This window comes from Dendropsophus ebraccatus, chromosome 7 (genome assembly GCF_027789765.1).
Source record: "Dendropsophus ebraccatus isolate aDenEbr1 chromosome 7, aDenEbr1.pat, whole genome shotgun sequence".
NCBI classification, from domain to species: domain Eukaryota; kingdom Metazoa; phylum Chordata; class Amphibia; order Anura; family Hylidae; genus Dendropsophus; species Dendropsophus ebraccatus.
Genome location: NC_091460.1, coordinates 76,180,696 through 76,205,291, shown reverse-complemented (window position 1 = coordinate 76,205,291; position 24,596 = coordinate 76,180,696). Strand labels below are relative to the sequence as shown.

The 24,596-nt window shown below is 41.0% G+C and overlaps 1 protein-coding gene across 2 annotated transcripts in view; it reads right to left on the bottom strand.

The window, feature by feature from the left end:
- GLRA3 (glycine receptor alpha 3) overlaps positions 1-24,596 on the bottom strand; it is a 132,440-nt gene that overhangs the window by 31,529 nt on the left and 76,315 nt on the right. For both annotated transcript variants that reach the window (XM_069977800.1, XM_069977801.1), the window contains one exon: positions 8,917-9,140. In XM_069977800.1, coding sequence (XP_069833901.1) covers positions 8,917-9,140 — 224 coding nt within the window. The remainder of the gene's footprint in view (positions 1-8,916; positions 9,141-24,596) is intronic.

Here is a 24,596-nt window from a genome sequence, read left to right as displayed (position 1 = left end):
TGCCCTCTTCCATCTCTTCCCCACCCACCCCATGTTTCACACCTGGTAGTACTTCTCAGCTAGTTATCTAACTATATAGTGAACTGCTCTGGTCATTCCTGACCATGGTCATTGCTGATCACTCTAAGTGCTGATCAGTCAAAGTGTCTAGATGAATTAAACCAGAAAGTTAATTAATTAATTAATTAATTAATTAATTATGGAATATCACCATCTCCTGACCTGATCCTCTACTTCCATTCACAGGTATGAATTGGCTCCAGCTATCTACTCCTACCCCCATTATCCATTGCATTGTTTAAATTTCATGGTATGATATCTGGCTCTGCTCTTCTCAGCATTGACTTTTATTGCCCTCTTTTCTTAAGCAGTGAACCCAAACTGTTTTTTTACAATCTCCTCTCTATCAGTTACCCCTGCCCTCTTCCATCTCTTTCCCACCCATCCCAGGGAAGGGAACTGAAGGTAACTGCATTCCATATACTCCTCTGCTCTCCAAAAATGTTCACCTTTTCTATCACTTTTGCTTCCCTAATACTCAAACTCTGCTCCAAACCCCCAACTCCTATATCAAGCAATAGTATATTTATCTCTCCTTCCCGTCTACCTGCTGATCTACCCCCCCCCCTGCTATTTTTTTTCCCATACAATAAACCATTCCTTCCCATTCCCTCCAAACATCCTCCCTCCCTCTCTTACTCCTGCTATCTCTATCTCTGCTCCTGCTTACTGCTGGAGACATCTCTCCTAACCCTGGTCCTCCAACCTTTACTAACAGCTTCTTTTCATCAGCCTCCTACAGAAACCCTTTTAACCTGATTAAGATTCCCTGCATGCCAGACCCCATCTCCATTAACTGTGCTCTATGGAACTCTAGATCTGTCTGCAACAAACTCACTGAAACCCACAACTTATTCCTCAATAAATCGCTCAACCTGCTGGCTCTCACAGAAACATGGCTTCAAGAGTCAGACACAGCCTCACCTGGTGCTCTGACCCATGGAGGCCTTCAATTTTCCCATACTTCTAGACCTGATAACAGGCATGGTGGAGGAGTAGGTGTACTTCTCTCCCAGGACTGCACTTACCAGGTCATTCCCCCTGTACCCTCTCTCTCATTCTCCTCTTTTGAGGTGCACACCATTAGACTCTTCCGGCCCTTTTCCCTGAGAGTCGCAGTCATATATCGCCCCCCCCCCCTGGTTCACAACAACGCTTTCTTGACCACTTTTCCACCTGGCTTCCTTACTTTCTTTCTTCTGACATTCCTGCCCTCATCATGGGCGATTTTAATATCCCTATTGACAAACCACTTTCCCCATCGGCCTCTCAGTTTCTTTCCCTAACCTCCTCCTTTGGCCTCTCCCAGCATTCTGACTCTCCAACCCACAAGGGTGGGAATACCCTGGACCTTGTCTTCTCCAGACTTTGCCCAGTTTCTCGCCTTAATAACACTCCTACCACAATCTTCTCTCCTTTTCAATCACTAATACTCATTCTCCTCCTGACACCCCAACCTTAGTCATGTACAGAAACTTACGTGCCATTAACACCAACAACTTACAGACTCTGTACAGTCATCACTGCCTCCTATCTCTTCGCTCTCCTGTCCCAATCTGGCTGCCAAATGCTATCATGACACCCTCAAAGCAACCCTTGACAAAATGGCACCCCTCACACCTCAATCAGCAAAACACAGACAGCCACAACCTTGGCACACACCTTCAACTCGTTTTCTTAGACGGTGTTCTAGGTGTGCTGAACATTCGTGGAGGAAGTCTAACACTGATGCAAACCTCCTACATTACAAATTTGTGCTTAGAAGCTACTACTCCGCTCTTCATTCTGCTAAACAATCTTACTTTACCTCTCTCATCTCTTCTCTATCCCATAACCCAAAACGTCTCAACTCCCTCCTCAAACCCAAAGTTCAGACACCCGTAACTAACCTCTGTGCTGAAGACCTAGCATCCTACTTCAAGGAAAAGATAGATACTATCCGCCAGGAGATCACCTCCTAGTCCCCAAGTAGTGTTGATCCCATTCCCTCTTGTATTTCCTCCTCTTCCCTCTCAGTATTTGAACCTGTAACAGAAGAGGAAGTCTCCAGACTCCTCTTCTCCTTTTGTGCCACCACCTGCCCTAGTGACCCTATTCCCTCACACCTTGTCCAGTCTCTCTCTCCTGTTGTCACTACTTACCTTACTAAAATCTTCAACCTCTTCCTCTCCTCTGGCATCTTCCCCTCGGCTTTCAACCACTCCATTATCACTCCATTACTGAAAAAACCCTCCCTAGATCCATCCTGTGCAGCCAACTATCGACCTGTCTCTAATCTTCCTTTTATCTCCAAACTGTTGGAATGCCTGGTCTATTCCCGCCTAACCCACTACCTCTCTGACAACTCTCTCCTTGACCCCCTTCAGTCCAGTTTCCATCCTCACCACTCTACAGAAACTGCCCTTACTAAAGTCTCTAATGATCTCCTCTCCGCCAAATCTAAAGGTGACTATTCTCTGCTCATTCTCCTGGATCTATCTGCAGCTTTTGACACTTTAGACCACCAGCTCCTCCTCTACACGCTCCGCTCTATCGGCCTCAAGGACTCTGCTCTTTCCTGGTTTTCCTCCTATCTCTCTGACCGCTCCTTTAGTGTATCACTTTCTGGCTCCACGTCATCTTCTCTTCCCCTTACAGTCGGGGTTCCCCAGGGATCAGTCCTGGGCCCTCTCCTTTTCTCACTTTACACTTTACCCATCGGACAAATCATCAGCAAGTTTGGTTTTCAGTACCAACCTTATGCCAATGATACCCAGCTGTATACCTCCTCCCGTGATATCACCCCCGCTCTTCTACAGAACACCAGTAACTGTCTGTCTGCCATCTCTAAAGCTATTTCCTCCCTATTCCTAAAACTAAACCTTGCTAAGACTGAGCTTCTTGTATTCCCTCCCTCTGCTAACCGCCCCCCACCTGACATCTCCATCTCTGTCTGTGGTGCAACCATAACCCCTGCTCAGCAAGCCCGCTGCCTTAGGGTTATGTTTGACTCGGATCTCTCCTTCACTCCTCATATTAAATCTTTCACGTTCCTGTAACCTGCGTCTAAAAAACATCTCTAAAATCCGTCCCTTCCTTACTGTTGAATCTCCTAAAAATCTTATGGTCGCTCTGATCCATTCCCGTCTTGACTACTGCAATTCCTTACTAATCGGCCTTTTTTCCTCTAAACTCTCCTCTCTCCAGTCCATTCTCAATACAGCGGTCAGGCTCATCTCCATGTCCAGCCGCTATACCAATGCCTCCCCCCTGCGCCAGTCACTACATTGGCTCCTTATTAAACACAGGATACAATACAAAGTCCTCCTGCTCACCCATAAAGCTCTCCACAGTGCTGCACCTCCCTATATCTCCTCCCTCATCTCTGTCTACCGTCCTACCCGTGCCTTACGCTACTCTAATGACTTACGACTAACATCCACCTTGATCCGCACCTCTCACTCCCGTCTCCAGGACTTCACCCGAGCTGCACCAGTTCTATGGAATGCATAACCCAAGACTGTCAGGCAGGGCCGGGACAAAGGGTAGGCCAGGGTAGGCGATGCCCTAGGGTGCCATCTAGTGGTGAGTTAAAGGGGGCGCAATTTCAATCTCCAAAAAAAAAAAAAATGTACTACAGGCTCCTGTACTCCTGGTGGCCTCAGAGTGCTACCCCTCCCTGCTCACCTTCAGCATCCTCATGTCCTCCCACTCTCTCCCCTCCTGGGCAGGCAGTGTGAATATCCCCTCAGCCCGAGCAGGATCATTGCTCTGCCCTGAAGATGGCCTGCAAGGACCTGCTAGGACCTTTCACTCGGACTAGAGGCTCCGCCCCCTCCTCACCATGTGACCTCCTCACTATCTGACTGCTGGAGGCCGTGCCGACTGCTGGGGCTGCTGTCTGGTGAGTTCACTGACTGACTCTCATCATCCTGTAGGTGTAGGGAGGCTGGGAGTGCTGGGAGAGGGAGGTCACCTAGGTCACAGGGCTGCCCCATATAACACTGCCCCATATCCCTGCACTGCTCCTCTATACACAGCACTTCCCATATTGTTCCCAAACCTGAGGGTAACCAGCTGCTCCAAAACTACAACAGTCACAGCATGATAGGAGTTGTAGTCCTGCCACAGTTCGGGACCCACAGGTTGGTGAACACATGTGTTTATTATGTACAGGCTAATTCTCCTGACACTGGTGCTTTATATCCTTATTGTACTGGGTCCTTGTACTGGGTCAGGCAGGATCAGTATATGATGTGTATATGGCGCTGTGACTGTGCTGTCATGGTATAGGGGAGGTGTATGTGGTAGGATCAGTATATGATGTGTATATGGCGCTGTGCTGTCATGGTATAGGGGAGGTGTATGTGGCAGGATCAGTATATGATGTGTATATGGGGCTGTGCTGTCATGGTATAGGGGAGGTGTATGTGGCAGGATCAGTATATGATGTGTATATGCCGCTGTGACTGTGCTGTCATGGTATAGGGGAGGTGTATGTGGTAGGATCAGTATATGATGTGTATATGTGACTGTGCTGTCATGGTATAGGGGAGGTGTATGTGGCAGGATCAGTATATGATGTGTATATGTGACTGTGCTGTCATGGTATAGGGGAGGTGTATGTGGTAGGATCAGTATATGATGTGTATATGGCGCTGTGACTGTGCTGTCATGGTATAGGGGAGGTGTATGTGGTAGGATCAGTATATGATGTGTATATGTGACTGTGCTGTCATGGTATAGGGGAGGTGTATGTGGCAGGATCAGTATATGATGTGTATATGGGGCTGTGCTGTCATGGTATAGGGGAGGTGTATGTGGCAGGATCAGTATATGATGTGTATATGCCGCTGTGACTGTGCTGTCATGGTATAGGGGAGGTGTATGTGGTAGGATCAGTATATGATGTGTATATGTGACTGTGCTGTCATGGTATAGGGGAGGTGTATGTGGCAGGATCAGTATATGATGTGTATATGTGACTGTGCTGTCATGGTATAGGGGAGGTGTATGTGGCGGGATCAGTATATGATGTGTATATGGCGCTGTGCTGTCATGGTATAGGGGAGGTGTATGTGGCAGGATCAGTATATGATGTGTATATGGCGCTGTGACTGTGCGGTCATGGTATAGGGGAGGTGTATGTGGCAGGATCAGTATATGATGTGTATATGGAGCTGTGACTGTGCTGTCATGGTATAGGGGAGGTGTATGTGGCAGGATCAGTATATGATGTCTATATGGCGCTGTGACTGTGCGGTCATGGTATAGGGGAGGTGTATGTGGCAGGATCAGTATATGATGTGTATATGGAGCTGTGACTGTGCTGTCATGGTATAGGGGAGGTGTATGTGGTAGGATCAGTATATGATGTGTATATGGAGCTGTGACTGTGCGGTCATGGTATAGGGGAGGTGTATGTGGCAGGATCAGTATATGATGTATATATGGCGCTGTGACTGTGCGGTCATGGTATAGGGGAGGTGTATGTGGCAGGATCAGTATATGATGTGTATATGGCGCTGTGACTGTGCTGTCATGGTATAGGGGAGGTGTATGTGGCAGGATCAGTATATGATGTGTATATGGCGCTGTGCTGTCATGGTATAGGGGAGGTGTATGTGGCAGGATCAGTATATGATGTGTATATGGCGCTGTGACTGTGCTGTCATGGTATAGGGGAGGTGTATGTGGCGGGATCAGTATATGATGTGTATATGGCGCTGTGACTGTGCTGTCATGGTATAGGGGAGGTGTATGTGCTGCATCATTTTCTCTGTTCCTGAAGTCTGTAACGCTGTATATTCCTGTTATACCTATAGCACAATGTGCACCATCATTATACCCGAGGGGCCTGGTGTGTGACACCTAAATTCTCAGGATGCCATGTGTGACACTACTACATTCAGGTGTTACAGGTGTTACAGTCAGGGGGTACAGTATACACGGTCCTGTTACAGTCAGGGGGTACAGTATACACGGTCCTGTTACATTCAGGGGGTACAGTATACATGGTCTTGTTACAGTCAGGGGGTACAGTATACACGGTCCTGTTACAGTCAGGGGGTACAGTATACATGGTCCTGTTACAGTCAGGGGGTACAGTATACATGCTCCTGTTACATTAAGGGGTACAGTATACATGGCCCTGTTACAGTCAGGGGGTACAGTATACACGGTCCTGTTACAGTCAGGGGGTACAGTATACATGGTCCTGTTACAGTAAGGGGTACAGTATACATGGTCCCGTTACAGTCAGGGGGTACAGTATACATGGTCCTGTTACAGTCAGGGGGTACAGTATACACGGTCCTGTTACAGTCAGGGGGTACAGTATAAATGACTCCCACATACAGTATAGCCTCCTGGCTGTCCCCGCATAGCGTACAGTCTATTCTGGGGGGGGGGGGGGGGGGGCGCCATTTGTCTTCTCTGCCTAGGGCACCAAAACTCCTTGTCCCGGCCCTGCTGTCAGGCTCACCTTCAATACCCAAAGGTTCCAACGTGCCCTCAAAACTCATCTGTTCAAGCAGGCTTACCAGGTTCCCTAATTTAACTGCTACCCTCAACCCCCCCCCCCACACACACACCTCCACCACGCGCACACACACACAGACACATACATACACACACACCAAGCATTTAAGCACTTAGACCTATGCATGCAGGCATTGGCTGGTGACAGGTTCACCCACCCTTACCTGCACTGCCTTATTTATAAGGATGGCCGGACCGTAAGAACAATGATGCACTTTGCCCCTCTGCCATTTTGTCTCGCACCCCCTCCTGATAGTATGTAAGCTCATGCATGCGAGCAGGGACCTCACTCCTCATGTATGGATAATTTTATGTATATCTCTGTAATGTCCATTTTTTCTCTATGTATGTACCCCCAGAATTGTAAAGTGCTACGGAATCTGTTGGCGCTATATAAATAAAAATTATTATTATTATTATTGTAAGCACTTGTGGGCAGAGTCCCCCTTCCCCATGTACCAGTCTGTCTTTTGCCTGTCTTTTGTGTTGAATAAATGGCTTAGGCCACAGATACAGTAAAATCTGCCAAACATAGTTTATCAGCAGGGGGCACCTCCATATTTCCATTTGGATATTCATTGATAATTGAATGAAAATCTGCCAGCACATTAGGTCGGCAGCATTGGAAACTATTCACATACTGTATATTGCACTGACCAAAAGAATGATCAGATCTAATACCCTGTGATCTCTTTTGGTGGGGCCGTATTAAAGGATTTAATATATGTGCCCCGCCTGAGCCAAAGAATCTGAACAACCTGACACAACACATCACTGAAACAGTGGAGTTCATATCCAAGGATATTGTGATAGATGTTTGGACAGAACCCCCTAGACATCTGCTTTATCACCAATGTAAGTTGCTTTAAACATCTGTAGTCCATACTGTATATAAAGCATGGACAGTGTTAGTAAATTTGTGTTATGGTTTCTCAGTTATGAATATAGGGGAAGATTTATCAAACATGGTGTTAAGTGAAACTGGCTCAGTCGCCCCTAGAAACCAATTCGATTCCACCTTTCATTCCTCACAGACTATTCAGAAAATGAAAGGTGGAATCTGATTGGTTGCTAGGGGCAACTGAGCCAGTTTCACTTTACACCATGTTTGATAAATCTCCCCCTATGTTTGAAAAAAATCTCTCTTTCACCATCCCTTTTTAATCCCTCTATATGGACATATTTCAACCTACAGAATTTTATTCTTGCGATCATACTAAATCCAATGTATGTTTTGATTTTGATTTAACATCCTGTAGATGTTCTGTTTTGCCAGTGATACTAAAGGACACATTGAACGGCACGTCGCTAATGCTTTGCTTCTGCTAAGCCATGGGCAACTCCTGACATTTACTATACAAGGCACACTTTTGTAATGATGTCCTTCTAATGACATTGTGCCTTATTTTACTAGAGGTGAAATCTACTTATATTGCCAAATATCCTGAAAGGTAAAAGCTTCATACTAAATTCTCATTAGTCCACAGTGCGGTATGATAACATATTCATACTGCGTACATGTATGTGCTATTTATAACCATCTCTTGTGGCTTCCTGCGTGATACAGTATAGATTCTAACATCTACTCTTCTCAGCCATAAAAACAGTAGACATCTAAGCTGCAATATGAGTTTTTTCAGTACTTGTTTTTTCAGTCTTTTTGGCTATACTGTATACGGTTTGTGGTTTCATATTACGCCATACATGGTGATACTCTAACAGAAACACATTTTTATTAAATGCACAATTTTTTCTACTTGCAGTTGTAGAGTTTTTTAAGAACACAAAGCATTGTATAATATACTATGGGGGGAGATTTATCAAACTGGTGTAAAGTAGAATTGTCTTAGTTGCCCCTAGCAACCAATCAGATTCAACCTTTCATTTTTCAAAGAATCTGTGAGGAATGAAAAGTGGAACCTGGTTTGTTGCTAGGGGCTACCAAGACTATTCTACTTAACACCAGTTTGATAAATATCCCCACATATGTAAATTTTTTAGGGAGTTTAAAACCTCTGTTATTGGCTGGCATAGATCACAGATGGGTAACTGTAGGTCAATGACAAAAGTATTTTTTACAGTAAGAAGCTAAACATAAATGGATTTCTAATTGTGTAATATATAACATTTTACATTTAATAATATTTCCATGGAGTATGGCTGGCACCCACCATGGAAGAACAATAATATATATATATATATATATATATATATATATATATATATATATATATATATATATATATATATATATATATTATATATATATATATATATATATATATATATATATATTTGCATAATCTACCTATTCTCATAAATTTGATTTCTACTCACCGAATAGAATATAAAACATTTCCATCTTTGAAGATTCTCAGAAGCTTATTGTCCGTCGTCACTTCGTGAAAGTTTGCACCCTTTTCATTGGCAAAGAATAAATCAGGTTTCCATATAGAATCCAACATAGAAGGATCTAAGTCTAAGGAGTCATCTGGATATTCACTATATGCAAGACGGGGATCATTCCACTTCTGCCGCAGAAAGATATTTAAGCGGTAATCCTGTGGAAGAAAGCAGCATGTCATTTACATTGTTTATATATATATTTAAGTGTATCTGCTAGGTGGCATGGTTTTTCCATGGAGTATTTCCTAAAAATGAATCTCTGTACACCAACTGCATCTCTTTTATAAGAATTAGTACATTAGACATCCGAGGCATATCTCTATCCAACTTTTATTGTTCTCTGTTCTGAAAAGGGTCACAAACAGCAAAACAGCTGTCTACAGAGGGATACATTTTCCTTTTAGACAGGATATGTTCTGTGTTGGCAAATACTTCAGAAGAGTAGGATTTAGGGGTAGTGATTCCTAGCAGCAGTAACAGGAGTCACCAGTACAACTAAGCAGTAGAGAAAGCAAATTGTATGCTGGGCTGTATAGCTAGAGGTATAACCAGTAGGAACAGGGAGATTGTGATCCTACTGTATAAAGCTCTAGTGATCTAGTGAGACAACATCTGGAATACTGTGTCCAGTTCGGGAGACCTCACCTACAAAATGATATTGATAAAATAGAAAGGGTCCAAAGATGAGTCACAGAAGTGATGAATGGCATGAAGCATAAAACCTGAAATAAAATCGGGTAGGCTTTATTTGAATCTACAGTATATACTCTGGAGGAAAGAAGAGAACAAAAGGACTAAATAAGGTTCAACAGTGAAAAGTTTTTAATAATAATAATAATAATAAATGAACTCAAGAACAAGTGGACATAATCTGAGCTTAGTTGGGAAAAAGATCAGAAGCAACATGAGAAATTATTACTTTACTGAAAGTGTTGTAGATGCTTGGAATAAACTTTCAGCAGATATGGCAAGTAAATCCACAATAACAGAATTTAAACCTGCCTGGGTTAAACATATAGCTATCCTAAGATAATAAGAAAGGAAATACTAAAAGGGCAGACTAGATGGACCAAGTGGGCTTTTTCTGCCAACAATCTTCTATGTTTCAATGATTTTGCTTATTAGTTTATATAAGATGACGAACATGACCCTCATGATCATCCCATTTTTGGGCCGCGTTCACACAACGTAAGATTTAAGCTGTGTCACAGAGCAGCCGGTGTCAATGAAGTTCATTACGGCCGGATAAACTTCTTTAGAATTGGGATGCGGGCGCATTCCAGTGTGCCCGAATTCCAATTACCCATAGCACACAATATAAAGTGCGGCCGGAGCCTCACATTGCATTGTCTGCACAGTCAGTTTTGTCTGGCTGCTTTTAATGAATAGCAGCCATACAAACTGACATATCAGTTTTTCGTGCTGCCGCAAGGAATCCTGGCCGGAGTGTATACAGAGTGTATGCACTCGCCTGGATTCCATAGACTTCAATGCAATGAATATTTTCAATTAATCATGGCCAGTGTTGCCATTTGCAACAGCGGCCGTGACTAATTGAAAATATATGTTGTGTGAACTTAGCCTTAATATGTTTCTGAAGGTACAGGTACATGTGAAATGTTTTGATCCGTAGGGATCTCATCAGAACAGTGAGAAAAGCTTTGATAACTCCCTTCTCCATATACCTTACAATGTTTCCAGAACTCTGTGAATGTTGCTGAAATGTATCCAATTTGATGAGAAGTTTATCTAGAATTCTCTAATACATCTTTGACACCTATCAGCTGAACCAACCATTTTCTTACAATCTATAATATTATTTTTAATCTCTATTGATCCAGTGCAAAATATATTATTTATCCTAAACAAAACACCACAGACTGTAACACAGGCTGCTATACAGCTATGTAAAGTGTATGTTACCAAAAGGATATGCACATTGCCAAAACTGTATAGAAATCTACTGAGCCATAACAAAATCTGTTGTCAGAGTAAGAAAATCAGTGTTATTTTTTACCTATGCCTATTGGCCACAATACTCATCTACTATCACTCACTCGAATTTCACTACACTTTATTCTTGCACAGATCATAGATAGATAACTGGTTCATTTAACTCTACAGTGTTTATAGCCTCCTTCACGTGTAAAGAAGCATTACTACCTACCACGATCCCCGTCCCTTCTAGCTGGTTCTGCAGCACAGGCCCCTTTCTCTTTGTTTCACATTCTTAACAATATTTATGCAAAATGTGTCTAATGTCTGTAATTTTGTATATTATTTGTATTTCCTGCTGTGAAATGTTACAAAACATCTTGCAACTGTATAAATGAATAATTTACTGTGGTTTTATTGAGTAGAATTCCTTTAGCTGCCTAGCTTTGAACTGTATGGATTTTTTGTGCTACCATATCAAGTATGTACAGTGTGCATGAATCTACATCTAAGTAAATTAAATACCTTGGTGTTTGTAAGGATGTAGGAAGTATTTTCTCCGTCTATGTAATGTTGCCATTAGTCAGAGCTGAATGTTGGTAGGATTTGCTGGGACACAACAACAATATAAGGGAATATGTATTTGTAAATAGTTGCCCATTGGATCCCATATTAAAAAAAAAATTACTTCATACCTCGGCATGGCAAAGGATGTACTATCACTTTCCATAAAGTGATACCGGCCCTGTATGTGCCGAATAAACAGTTTTTTGTATACAACGATGTATAAGACCATATGGTTACACTAAATATTTCTATATATACATGTTAACAGAGTCTTTCTTTGTAAAGAATATAAAAACACTCCAAAGTTGCTAAAAGTATAAGTTTGTAAGGTATATACCTCCAGGCCATTGTCCACATTTATACTTTAATCTTCTGAAAGTCCTCTGACATAAATAATAGAAAACGTTCTGTGCTCTATGGTTTTTCTATGCCTTTTATTTACACATTTTAGTATTTGCTGAGGGAGATCTGCATTATGGGGCTTAAGCCGAGGATTTTGATTATGTGTGTCACAACCATTTTGCTTTTCAGCAGTAATTGAAATCTGCTCATATTCTGTAAAGCTACAAAAGATTATTTCATATGCCGTTGACTGTAGCTAACTTAATAGCTTAAGATGACAAAGAGGAGAGTTATATTAAATCGGAACAATTAGGATTTACATCTTGTGTTGATTAAACATTCTGCTTCTATCCTTAAGACCGTCTATAAAATTAATCTACAAATCTGATTTCTTGTGCAAATGATATCACTCATTATATAGTGTGTTTTTATAAGAAAAACGTTGTTAAAATGTGATATTATACAAACTAATTAAACGGAATTTAAATATTAGAGAAAAGTGGAAATTGAAGACGATACGTCATACACTTAGTTAAAAATGTCTGGAGACAATGAACATCTCATGTCTTGGCGACCCAGCATCTCTACGAAGAAATAAAAGGGGAAAATAACATCTATTTCAGAAGAAATAGAGAGTAATTAAAATATTACAGGGATATATAAAAACAGTGAAGTGATAATACAGCTATGTCAGTAGACCAAAAGACCATGACCTTAATGAATTAAATACATTGAAGAGGAACACTAGGCAAGTGCAATTTTTTTTTTTATAAAGGGCAGGAGGCAGGGGACGGTTCCAAGTTGCCATATGTCGTCTAGTACACATAGAAGCAAGTAGATAGGGACAGTGGACATGGAAAAGCATCAGGGCTGCACTTGTCTGTGCATCACCCTGACCTGTTCTGGCATTATAGCAGGCCCTTCCCTTTCCCAGACACTCAGGCGGTTTGTTATAAATACCGATCAATCGGTTACTGACCCCCTGGATGACTTGGCGAACAGGTTTAAAGGTATGGCTGGCCTCATAGATAAAATATCTCAGCGTCTAGATTCTATAACCACAAAGTCTACTGACACAGCTACTGCTCGCCGCCTTTACCACACCTGTTTTCCCCATCCACTCTGTTTAGCAAAGACCACGCTTGCTTTTTTCAGATGGCTTTTAAAGGGATCCCAACTATTTTCACACCTTTTGTGAATACTGACGTCTTTTTTTTTTATTTAACCATTTCTCTACTGAGGCAGAGAAAGTTGGAATGATATACTTCCTCCCTAAGATTTCCTCACAGGATTGGGCACTATCGCTCCTAAGTTGTTTTCAGTGGACAGATTTCTATTTATGATGAACTGAAATGTGTATCACTGCTGGAAGCACATATCCTCTCTATACAGCAGGGGCGTCACTCCATTGAGGACTACTGCTCTGAGTTCCATCAGTGGTGCATGATTACTGGAAAAGCTGACCAACCCTTTAAAGCATTATTCAGACCGGGCTTGTCAGACGCTGTTAAGGCTTCTCTGGTCAGCCATCCCACCCCAGACTCCCTTAATGAATTTATTGCCCTTGCTGTGAGTGTGGACAGAAGTAGGGAAAAACAAGGGGTCTCTCTTACACTAGGCTAGGTTTGTCCTCTAAACCATCTTCTGTTTTCTCTAAAAATCCTTTCTGCTCTCCTCCACCACCAACTACCAGTGCAGCTGGCATCAACTAGTGCTTTTGCCTGAGCTGATAAACCAAAGCCGATGCAGGAAAACTTCAGCGCCTGAGTGATGTCCATTTATTTGATACAGCTAAACCCCTGATTCTATTGCTATTGATCCCAAAAAGTTGCTGCCATATGGGAATGGGTCCATCCTGCTACACCCAAGGAAATTCAGCGCTTTCTGTGTTTTGCAAGTTACCAGAAGTTTATAAAAAAAAAAATCTGTAATTGCCAAACACCTGGTCTGATCTTACAAAAAAAAAGGGACAAATTCCACCTCTTGGATGCCATAGGTATAGAAGGCATTAATTTCTTTAAAAATTGCTTCTGCCCATGTTCTGTCTCATCCTGATACAGAAAAAACATTTAATGTTGAGGTCGATTCCTCCAAGACAGGGGTAGGGTCAGTTCAGTCCCAAGGGCATGAACCCTATACTAATCTTCGTCCTGTGGCCTTTTTATATGTATATAGGTGAGAAAACCAGTGAAGAGATAACAATATAGCCCGAGGAGTATAGTAGGCTATTTTACACCCCAAGGTATAGGGTTTATTCCCCAAGGAATACTGTGATCTGGGCCAGAGATGAAAAAACTGTGAAGTAATAACGGTTCAGAGTAATTATGAAGTAATTATGGTTCGGAGGGATAAAGTATGGCTTAGGTTGTTTTACATCTACAAGTAAAGAGTTTATAAAAAGGGGTATACAGTGGACTTGGCAAAACTTTATCCAGGTTTGACATTAGATGGATATATTCTGACCTTCATGGGTATAGTTTGGCCTAGGCTTTTTTACACAGCAGAGTATAGTTTGGCCTAGGCTATTTTACATCCTAGGGTATAGTTTGGCTTAGGCTATTTTACGCCCCAGGATATAGTTTGGCTTAGGCTATTTTACACAATGGGGTTTAGTTTGGCCAAGGCTATTGTACACACTGAGGTATAGTTTGGCATAGGCTATTATATACCCCAGGGTATACCCTGGCCTAGGCTATTTTACACATTGGGGTATAGTTTGGCTTAGGCTATTTTATACCCTGGGGCATGTTCTGCCCTAGAGGGGTATAGTTTGGCCAAGGCTATTTTATCCCCAAGGTATACTTTGGCCTAGGCTATTTTATACCTCAGAGTATACACTGGCCTAGGCAAGACTATACCTGGGTGTAATCTGGGTGGGGGTTAATTTGGCCTGCTACACCGGCAGGAGTGTGACTGCAGAGGTGTCCAATGTTTGAATGGAGTAGAGGCTGAGCATTTCTGCTATTGCTGCATTTAGAGTTTATTGGGCTGACTGAAACTGTGGAGTGGTTGTCCAATAAAGAGGAATGGGGATTTACAATGACTTACATTCTATAAAACGTGTTTTTTTTTCTTTTTATAACTGTAAGGGTATAAACCCACACACCTTATACGCAGCAGATATGCAACAAATACGCAGCAGATTTGTTGGTACAGATTTGATGCTGTGTTCAGTTATTTAGATCTAATCTGCTGCGAGTTTGCTGCGAGTTTGCTGCGTATCGCAGCAGTAAATACGCTGCATATACGGTGTGTGGGTTTATACCCTAAAGCATTCTTATTGAAGGAAAACTAAATGTCCCACAGCATTATAGGTACGCAGCTAAGCGATCAGGAATGTGTTTAACATTATGCTGACTTTTATGAAAATTCTGTGATATACCTCTGCTGTAATTTAGTTTTAGTACTGAATAAATTAACCTTTTATGTAGACATTCATTGACAGATCTTATCCAATATGCCAGAATGGAGAGATACTGTGTAGGAGAAGTTCCCACTATGGTGGACAGTATCAAAGGGATTATGTCACTAGGTTTACACTGCCCTATCTGAGGGCAACCTAAATTAGTGATAAAGAAGCTAATAACAGCAATGTATTGCTTACATCATGTAATTCTGCTGTTATGATATCTTTGCAGACTCTGAGGACAAAGAAGTAGTCCCCCTGACGTGTAAATTGGTAGTCCTTGATGTTCACAAAGTCCCACTGACTACCACCCATGAGATTACTGTGGGGTATTCAGATTTGTTATGCCACCTTTAGTTTTTTTAATTCAAAGGGTGTCCAGAGACCTTTGACTCACCCTGTAGTTTTGAAAGGGGCTAATTCAGCTATATGATGTACTGTAAGGCTAAATGCAATAAAAACACATAAAAAAAACATAAACTCTAATCTATTGGAAAAACCGTTGTATTTGATATCTTTGCAGCATATCATTATTACAAAGGTATAAGTAAACACATCAGAAAAATGGCCAGGATTTGGAACATATTACTGCTGATTTTTACAGCAGTTTTCTCACTACAATTTTACAAAGTGTTAGAAAAATTTAAAGGTAATAGTTACTTTTTAATTCTCTTTCATCAATAAAATTGTTAGTTTAAACCATTTTCTATTTTTTATCTTTGCTTTTAAGTTGCTGCTTGAGATCACTGCCTTAGGTTGTCTCATTACAGACACAGATACAGTATGTAATTATTTCTTTCTCTGTAGTTGCCGGCGTTCTCTATGACAAATATTTGTATAATGGAGCTTTGGCTCAGGGCAATATTTTTACATTCAAATTAGACTCAGTCACACGCTGCATATTTCTACATACATCTACAAATTCAATTTTTTTAAGTGCTTAATGTCCAGTAGTGGGAGCTAGGGAGCATAGTGCATTTACAATAATGCCTTCAATTCATAAGAACGATTGCATAACCTTTAACAGACTGGATACAGGCACAATTTTTGTCCTTTAGCTATAAGTTAGTTTAAAGAGGACCTGTCACCCCGGCTGCCAGGACAGAGCCCGTCCGACCCTATGGTGGAGCCCTGAATACTTACCTCTTCCTTGAAGCCCTGCTCCTGGACCCTGTCTCGGCACGGAGAAATTGCCGCTGGAAGCTGTGAGCACGTGTTATGCAAATCACTAAAGATTAGTCAGACATCCATAGAAAATGACTGGAGCAGTAATTTTGGACGTCGGACTTATCTCTAGTGATTAGTATAACAAGCGTACAACTTCGGGCGGTAATTTCTCCGCTCAGGAACCGGGGCCAGGAGCGGGACTTCCAGGAAGGGGTAAGTATTCAGGGCTCCACCGGGGGGGCCGGGCAGCTAGGGTGACAGGTTCCCTTTAACATTGTTGATGTTGCTTATTTATACTATGCATCATCATATCATATAAATATAAAATGGTTGCATTTGTATTTAGAATGAGTAAATGGGCGCACTTTTATCCCATTTTTTCTTCTTGCTTCTCTTTAACCCTAGTTTTACTTAACATTTGTATATGTATATAATTTTATATACAGCTCTCAATGTTTGATGTCCATCTTCATGAAGCCTTATAATCTTTTCCATTTTTTAAATTGACAGCTCTCTTGTCGGGGCTATGTTGTAAGTAATTTCTGTTTTACCCATAGAAAAAACTTTCAGACCGGGGCTGGTATTTGTAAATGCAAACCACATTTCATTTAGAATTTCCAGAAATAACAGAATTTTTTCTATAGTAGTTGATGTGGAAGTGCACAGGCCATTATAGCAAAATCCTTTATTTTGATTTGTTTGCAGTATGTTTCATGACGCCATGTTTTTTCAGCTATTGCACATTGTTGTGTGTCATATCTGTGATTTGTGAATTTGCCACAAAGTAAAAAAAATTGCCAACAGCTCTATATGAAACAGTTTAGCATATAGGTGCATATATATATATACACCTATATATATTACCCAACATGTAAAGGTCCCACTGCAAACCTAATATACCAAAGCAAAAGAAAGGGGAATAACCCACCAAGAAAAATGCAGGACCAAATAAGAAATATATATTAATATTCTTTTATTACAATATATGTAGAAAAAATTGTTTCCAAAAACACTTAAAAATACACAATGTAGGAGCTGACATGTAACCAGATCTTTAGAAAATTGATGGTAGTAAATCACGTTACAAAATAAATATCAAATGATATAGATGTATACAGATATGTATTATTTTTGATTTACGTAAACAAAGCACTGGGCATTGGGCATATAGCTAAACTGTTATTATGCACAATAATGTGTATAGCATATACAAATCAAATACCATAAGTATACATTGCCCATAAAACTTGTCCTTAGTGCGGCGACCACCATACCACTCACCCAACGTGCGTTTCGCGTACTTGCTTTATCGAGGGTCTCTTGTGTATTGTGTATTAGTGTTTTTGGAAAGAATTTTTTCTACATATATCCTAATAAAAGAATAATAGCATATATTTCTTATTTGGTCCTGCATTTGTCTTGGTGGTTTATTCCCCCTTTCTTTTGGTTTGGTATATAGGTGCATACATTAAAACATACAATACATATGTTTGGAGATTTGCCCACCAGGTATGCTAATGTAATGCAAACAAAGCTTACATCAAATACAGCAAGCTCATTAACCCCTCTTAGTGGATGTTTCATAAAGACTTTTATTATTTATAATTATAGCTATAAAGTAGATATGTAAAAATTACTTTATTCCCTTATAAGTCTATGGGGGAGATTTATCAAAGGGTGTAAAATTTAGACTGGTGCAAACTGCTCACAACAACCAATCACAGCTCAGCTTCTAGCGCTGGTTAAAGGAAAGAGGAGCTGTGATTGGTTGCTGTGGCCAGTTTGCACCAGTCTAAATTTTACACGCTTTGATAAATCTTCCCCCATGTTCACACACAGTTTGGCCTTATTTAGCAAATTGTCTATTTGTCTAAATAGGTTGTACTAATTGGTTAGCAATGTGGCTGCTTATTTGACATTTCTGTGTTCTGTGGCAACACAAGCAAGTAATAGATGGCACAGTGGCAACAATCCCTCGCTCTGGTATAGCACCTCGCTGTTAGCCTCAGATGAAGTACATGTAAAAGACAAGGGATGCTCAGTCCATCCAAACACTTGTAAATCCAGTAAAGGTAGACACAGCAGCAGAACTCACCAGCTTCCTTCTTTTAGGCAATAGTTAGGCAATAAAGCAGGGCATAAGCATGCCTGCAACAAAGCAAGCAAAGGCTGTTTCAAGTCACGGAAGAAGTGTTGTGATGCTTGCTCAGTTGAAGGCATGCATATGCCCTGCTTTATTGCCTAAATAAAAGCATCTCAAAGAAGGAAGCTGGTGAGTGCTGTCGCTGTGTCTAGCCTCATGGGATTCTTAAGGAGCAGTTGACAGATGAGCATTGTAGAATGGAGTCTGGTCATAGATCAAGTTTTTCATTTTCACCATAAATTATCAATTGGATTTAGATCTGGGTTATTTGTTGCTCACTTTTATTTAGCTGGTAGCACCAGAAAATTAAAGGATTTTTCTATGTTGTGGAAGCACCGCTGGATATATATGAAAGGTACCATGTGTCTTCTTAACCTAACAGCTATCTACCAGTGTCAGCAGTCTAGAACCTAAAGTGACAGATGCCCTTTAATATAACACATTATTAAATCCTAAAACATACAATTTTTATAGGTATTTGTGGTATACAGTGTGTGAACAAGTGTGACTAATGTGACTTTGTTACCCTTGAAATTTATCTCTTTGATTGTAAATTATTTTTTAGTTTATCATATATTTCTTATAAAAGTTTTTATGAGAAAATTCTTTAAACAACAAATCCTTTAGTTTTCTTTACATCCCTCAGCTTGTGTTGTCTAGTGTGCCAATCCTCTTAACATAACTGCTATTTCCTCAAAGTATATCTGAGGGGAAAAAAAAACTGCCATCATCTTGATTTTCCAATGCATAAAAAGTAACCAGAAATGATACAAACACACATGCATAATACTAGGGTGGAAGGAATTTATTATTTCTAGTGAAGGATCAGCTTCTATTTTGATCACTATAATGCTATCATTGGAAATGTCAGAGTAATCTTTCATTCCTGTAGCTTAATCTGGCCTTTCAGTCAATCAGTCTAGCATGTGTCATTCTTCATTACATATACAGTACCAATGTCCCCGGTGTTCACACTTTTGCTTATTTTACTCTCCGATGTTAAAATTCCAGCAGCACATGATTCCCATGCATCACAGTGAAATGCATAATTTACCGTAACACACCAAATGCTGCATGACATCCATAATTCATTCTTTATAGACCTCTACTATGAATTTGATTATTTTTTCATTTGTATCCTGTCATTTTTAAAACTAAGAATATATTATTTATATTCATTATCCATTTATCCACTTATATGTCAAAGTGAAGACTTTTAATAATCAGACGGAGAGATGATAAATTAATTCAAATCTTTATTACAATCACTAATCAGGGAAATAAATGTAATTGAAGTCAAAAAGTTTTTTCTTCGACTATTCAGAATCGTTTTTTTAATATATGAATTCACATTAACTCAATGCAGTTTTTTAGTCCTGCAATTTTTAGGACATCTTGCTTTAGTTGTGATCATGGCAATTGGTTATTGACTACATCCTTGACTGTTCCCCGTGTTCCCCTTAGAAAAGGGGTGATCTAGCTTTGGCTAATCCCGCAAGTCTCTACTTTCAGCATAATGCAGCACATAACCTCCTCTATGAACAAACACAATGCTATTAGAAAACAAGTTTTTGCTCTGTCAAAGCATGGATGTAAAGGGAGAGCAAATTACATACTGTCTTATTTTGATAAAAAGAGAATTTAACAACGTGCAAAGTTACAGTAGGTTCTGTTGATACATGTGTCCTGGGTGCTGGCAGCCGCCATTCAGTTTTTGGTATTTAGATACAACGCTCGAGTGCTGAACTATATTGTTACTCAAGGTTTATGAAAGCCCAGCTACAATGCAACTCTCGAACTCTTTAAATGAGAGCACGGCAGTCTGCTGTTTAGGTTGTTAATAGGGCACAAAATACAGACTAACCCCTTTGATTACCACCACCACCACTGGAGAACTTAAAGGGGTAGTTTGGCCAGGACCCCTTTTTTTTCTGAATTCCTGGGGAGGGAGAGGGTAAAAAACATTACAGGTGTCCATATCCCTTCTTAAGGGCCCTATTACACCAACAGATTATCTGACAGATTTTTGTAAGCTAAAGCCAGGAGTGGATTTGAAAGGACGAGGCATTTTAGTCTTTCCATTGTTACCTGTTCCCTGTTTATAGTCTGTTCCTGGCTTTGGCTAAAAAAAAATCTGTCAGATAATCTGTTGGTGTAATAGGGCCCAAATGCCCCTATTCCACCGGTCATTAAGAGGAGCAAACGAGCGCTCTCAGCGCTCGTTTGCTCCTCGTTCCCTGCTCACTGCTGCCGCTATTCAGCGCGGCTGCAGCGAGCGGGTGAGTGCGGGAGGGGCGGCGGGGAGCTGCGGGGGGGGGGCTGCTGGGAGGATCGCTGATCGTCCGGGCAGCCCATAGGATACAGCAGCGTCTGCTGCCGATGCTCCTATTCAATGGAGCGACAGCAGCAGATCGTTGCTCTATCAGTCGCTTGTTTTTCAACATGTTGAAAAACAAGCGACTGCAACGATCAGCCGACATGAACGATGTTGGCTGATCGTTGCACTCTATTGCCCGACATTCGTTCCGTGGAATAGGCCCTTAAGTTTGGTCTCAATGCCAGGAAGCAGCTGTATACTGGAGACCAGAGCAGTGGAATTTGGGGGCGGCAGTGCAGAAGCCAGGAAGGTAAGTAGACGTTATTTTTTCACCTATCCTCTCCCCAAGAATTCAGAAAAAGGGCTTGTGGCTAGACTACTTCTTTAATCATTACACAGTGCCCATCACAATCTATAGGTTATCTTTTAAATAATGGACAGCACCTTCTGAATACTAAATATCCTTTGTAATTGCTCTTCACTCTGATCAAGAGAATAGCATCCTGAATGGAGGACTGCATCCTATTACCAAGAAGTCCCTAATAAGGTGTAGCAATATAGATGCTGTAAACTGGACCATCCCTTTAATGTGTTCCCCTGCAATTTGTACACTAAGGAGGAGTTCCTAATTTATCAAGGTTTGTGTCTAGAGACAGCCATTAACACCAGGCAAAAATCTAGGTGTAGATGTCTGTGCAATGCCTATGCCAGGTGCTGGACTGCCTGGGTAAAGGGGACAAAGACTAGTGTACAAGAATGCCAGTCTTCATACATGCCCCCCTAAATCTTTATGAACAGTTTTCTACACTTAAATAAAAATGCTGAACATTTGGAATAGACACTTGTATTTTTTTCAGTAAGGCATTACATGAAGCGCTTTGAATGTGGAATGAGGTGATACAAAGGCGATGTTAATGGACTCAACTGCTTTTAATTCTCAATTAAATTCCAATCAAAACACTAATCCTAGCAGGCAGTGAGACGTGACAGCCACACAATTAAGGATAAAAAGGGCTGGCATTCCCTGTGAAAGCAAGACTAGATTATCATTATTGAATGGAAGTACATACAACGTGTGGTAGGTACAAAATCAAATAATAACTAGAGAGCTTCTTTGAAATTGTGGCTGTGTTCTAAGCAATTTACAGTGTATGCTTGATTAAACTGTATTGCATGTCATTGCATATACTGTCTATTATAAGCATATAAAAGGTTTACCACAAAAGTGTGCTCAGTCCAGCAGTTTTCTATAAGGGTGAGTACAAAATACATTTAGGTTGTATGGTGATCTAGTATTACTTGCTCCATGTGCTGTGTTTATCTAACACTGTTAATATCAATTATGTACTGTAGTTAGCATAATCAATGGTAACATCTCCTTCTGGTTCAGGTGTCAAGTGCTGCTGCCAAATGGTACTTAACTTAAAGGCATTTAAAGGGAGACTAGGTTAGAAGAATCTACACTGCTGATAGCTCCCTATTGGTCAGGAGGCGCAGAGGATAAAGTTAAAGGGGTTTTCCAGGAAAAATAGATTTTTTGTATTAGGAAAGGGTTAACCAAGGTTAACCCTTTTCTAATATACTTCCCTAACATTACTTGACAGCTCTAGGAGATCCCCCTGCTGGTCACCTGAGTTGCCTGCTCCTGAGCTTCTGACTTCCTGTCACATCCCGGACCACAAACACAGTGTTTCCGGTTCGGTGACGTCACTCCTTTCTCTGCATGTGTCCTCTGATAGAGCTAGACGCTGCTGAGTCCTGTGTGTGGAGAGGGGGAGGGACTCAGGTGTTGATGCTGTCTGATTGGCTCGCGGCAGCAGCACAGACATCCACAGTCTCTCCATCTCCAGAGGGAATCACACAATGCTGCAGCAGGCTGTATCCCATCCAGAGCAGGAGCAGTGAGAGTCACTGTGGGAGGGAGATGCTGTGTATCTGTGCTGCTGCCGATCTGATAGCTCTCTCTGTCACAACACAGAAATCATCTCCACCCCGTCCTAAGCCGCCCCTCCCCCCTCCACACACAGGACTCATGGGATGTCAGTATAAACCTTCCTATAGATGGAGCTGCTGCTGGTGTCTTCCTATGTCTGTGGAGGGGGAGGTCGGGACAGGGGTGGAGAGGAACTCTGTGTGACAGAACACTGTTATGGTCTATGTTCCTCCAGCTTCCCCAGCTTCTGCCTGTGGAGCAATGGTAAGTGTCAGGATTACCATGCTCACTGACCAGGATTCACATCCTGTCACAGTTTGATTTTTTTTTCCAGTGATGGCTTGTGCTAAGCATTATGCTGATTGTATTTCCTCTGCAAACAAGAAACACTCAGGGTATTATACAAACAAGATGAATTTTCAAAGAAAACAATGCTCTACTGACAATACCTATTGACTCTATACCTTCTAAAACTGCCCTGGATATCTGTATACATGTATTACCTAACCAAGTCTATAAATAAATAATAAAACCAAATCTATTTGCAATAATAATAATAATAATAATAATAATAATAATAATAATAAATGTATTAATAATAATAATAATAATAATAATAATAATAATAATAATAATAATATATTTATTATTATTATTATTATTATTATTATTATTATTATTATTATTATTATTGCAAATAGATTTGGTTTTATTATTTATTTATAGACTTGGTTAGGTAATACATGTATACAGATATCCAGGGCAGTTTTAGAAGATATACAGTCAATAGGTATTGTCAGTGGAGCATTATTTTCTTAGAAAATTCATCATGTTTGTATAATACCCTGAGTGTTTCTTGTTTGCAGAGAAAATACAATCAGCATAATGCTTAGTACAAGCCATCACTGGAAAATAAGGGCCCGTTAACACAGAGTAAGAAAGGCGGAATTGTCGCCAGCCTCCGTGTCATAATGACGCTCTATGGGAGGTGGGCCCTGCATTTCTTGGCACTGAAGAATGAACATGTTCATTCTTCAGCGCGGGGAGAGGAGCGGGGCCCGCCTCCCATAGAGCGTCATTATGACACGGAGGCTGGCAGCATTCTGCGGAGGACAATTCCGCCGTTCTTACTGTGTGTTAACGGGCCCTAAGACGGGGGGAAAAAAATAAAATCAAACTCTGTCACCAGATCCGAACCCTTCAGTGAGCACAGTAATCCTGACACTTACCATTGCACCATAGGCAGAAGCTGTGGAAGCAGGAGGAAAATAGTCCAAAAAAAATAGATCTAATTCTATGCCTAGGCCAGGTTCACACTATGTAAAAACAACGCTCGCATTTCATAACAACTACGGCCATTGTTATGAAATATGGACGTTGTTTTTATATAGTGTGAACCTGGCCTGAGGCTGCAGCACATGTGGTATTTGATTACCTTCTTATACACTGCAATTCCAACTCTGGCCACTGGGTGTGCTGCATATGTAAACAGACAGAGCAGCTTGTAAACAAACAATACAAGATATAAAAAGAGCTTTTTCATCTCAAGAGAAGCTGATAGAGAAGAAAAATGTATATGGGGAGGTTTGTCTTGACTTAGGCAATAATGCTAGATGATTTTTGAAAAAAACATAAAAATCCTGGAAAACCTCTTTAAGTCTCTTACCTTCATGCTCTGCGCTGTTCCTGTGCAGTTAGTCATTTATCCCTCGGTCTGGTAAGACCATTTGGAGCACTGCCCCCCCCCATAGCGTTAAACTGGCCAGGAATGGTCTGGGCCATGCAGGTGGGGCAACGCTCC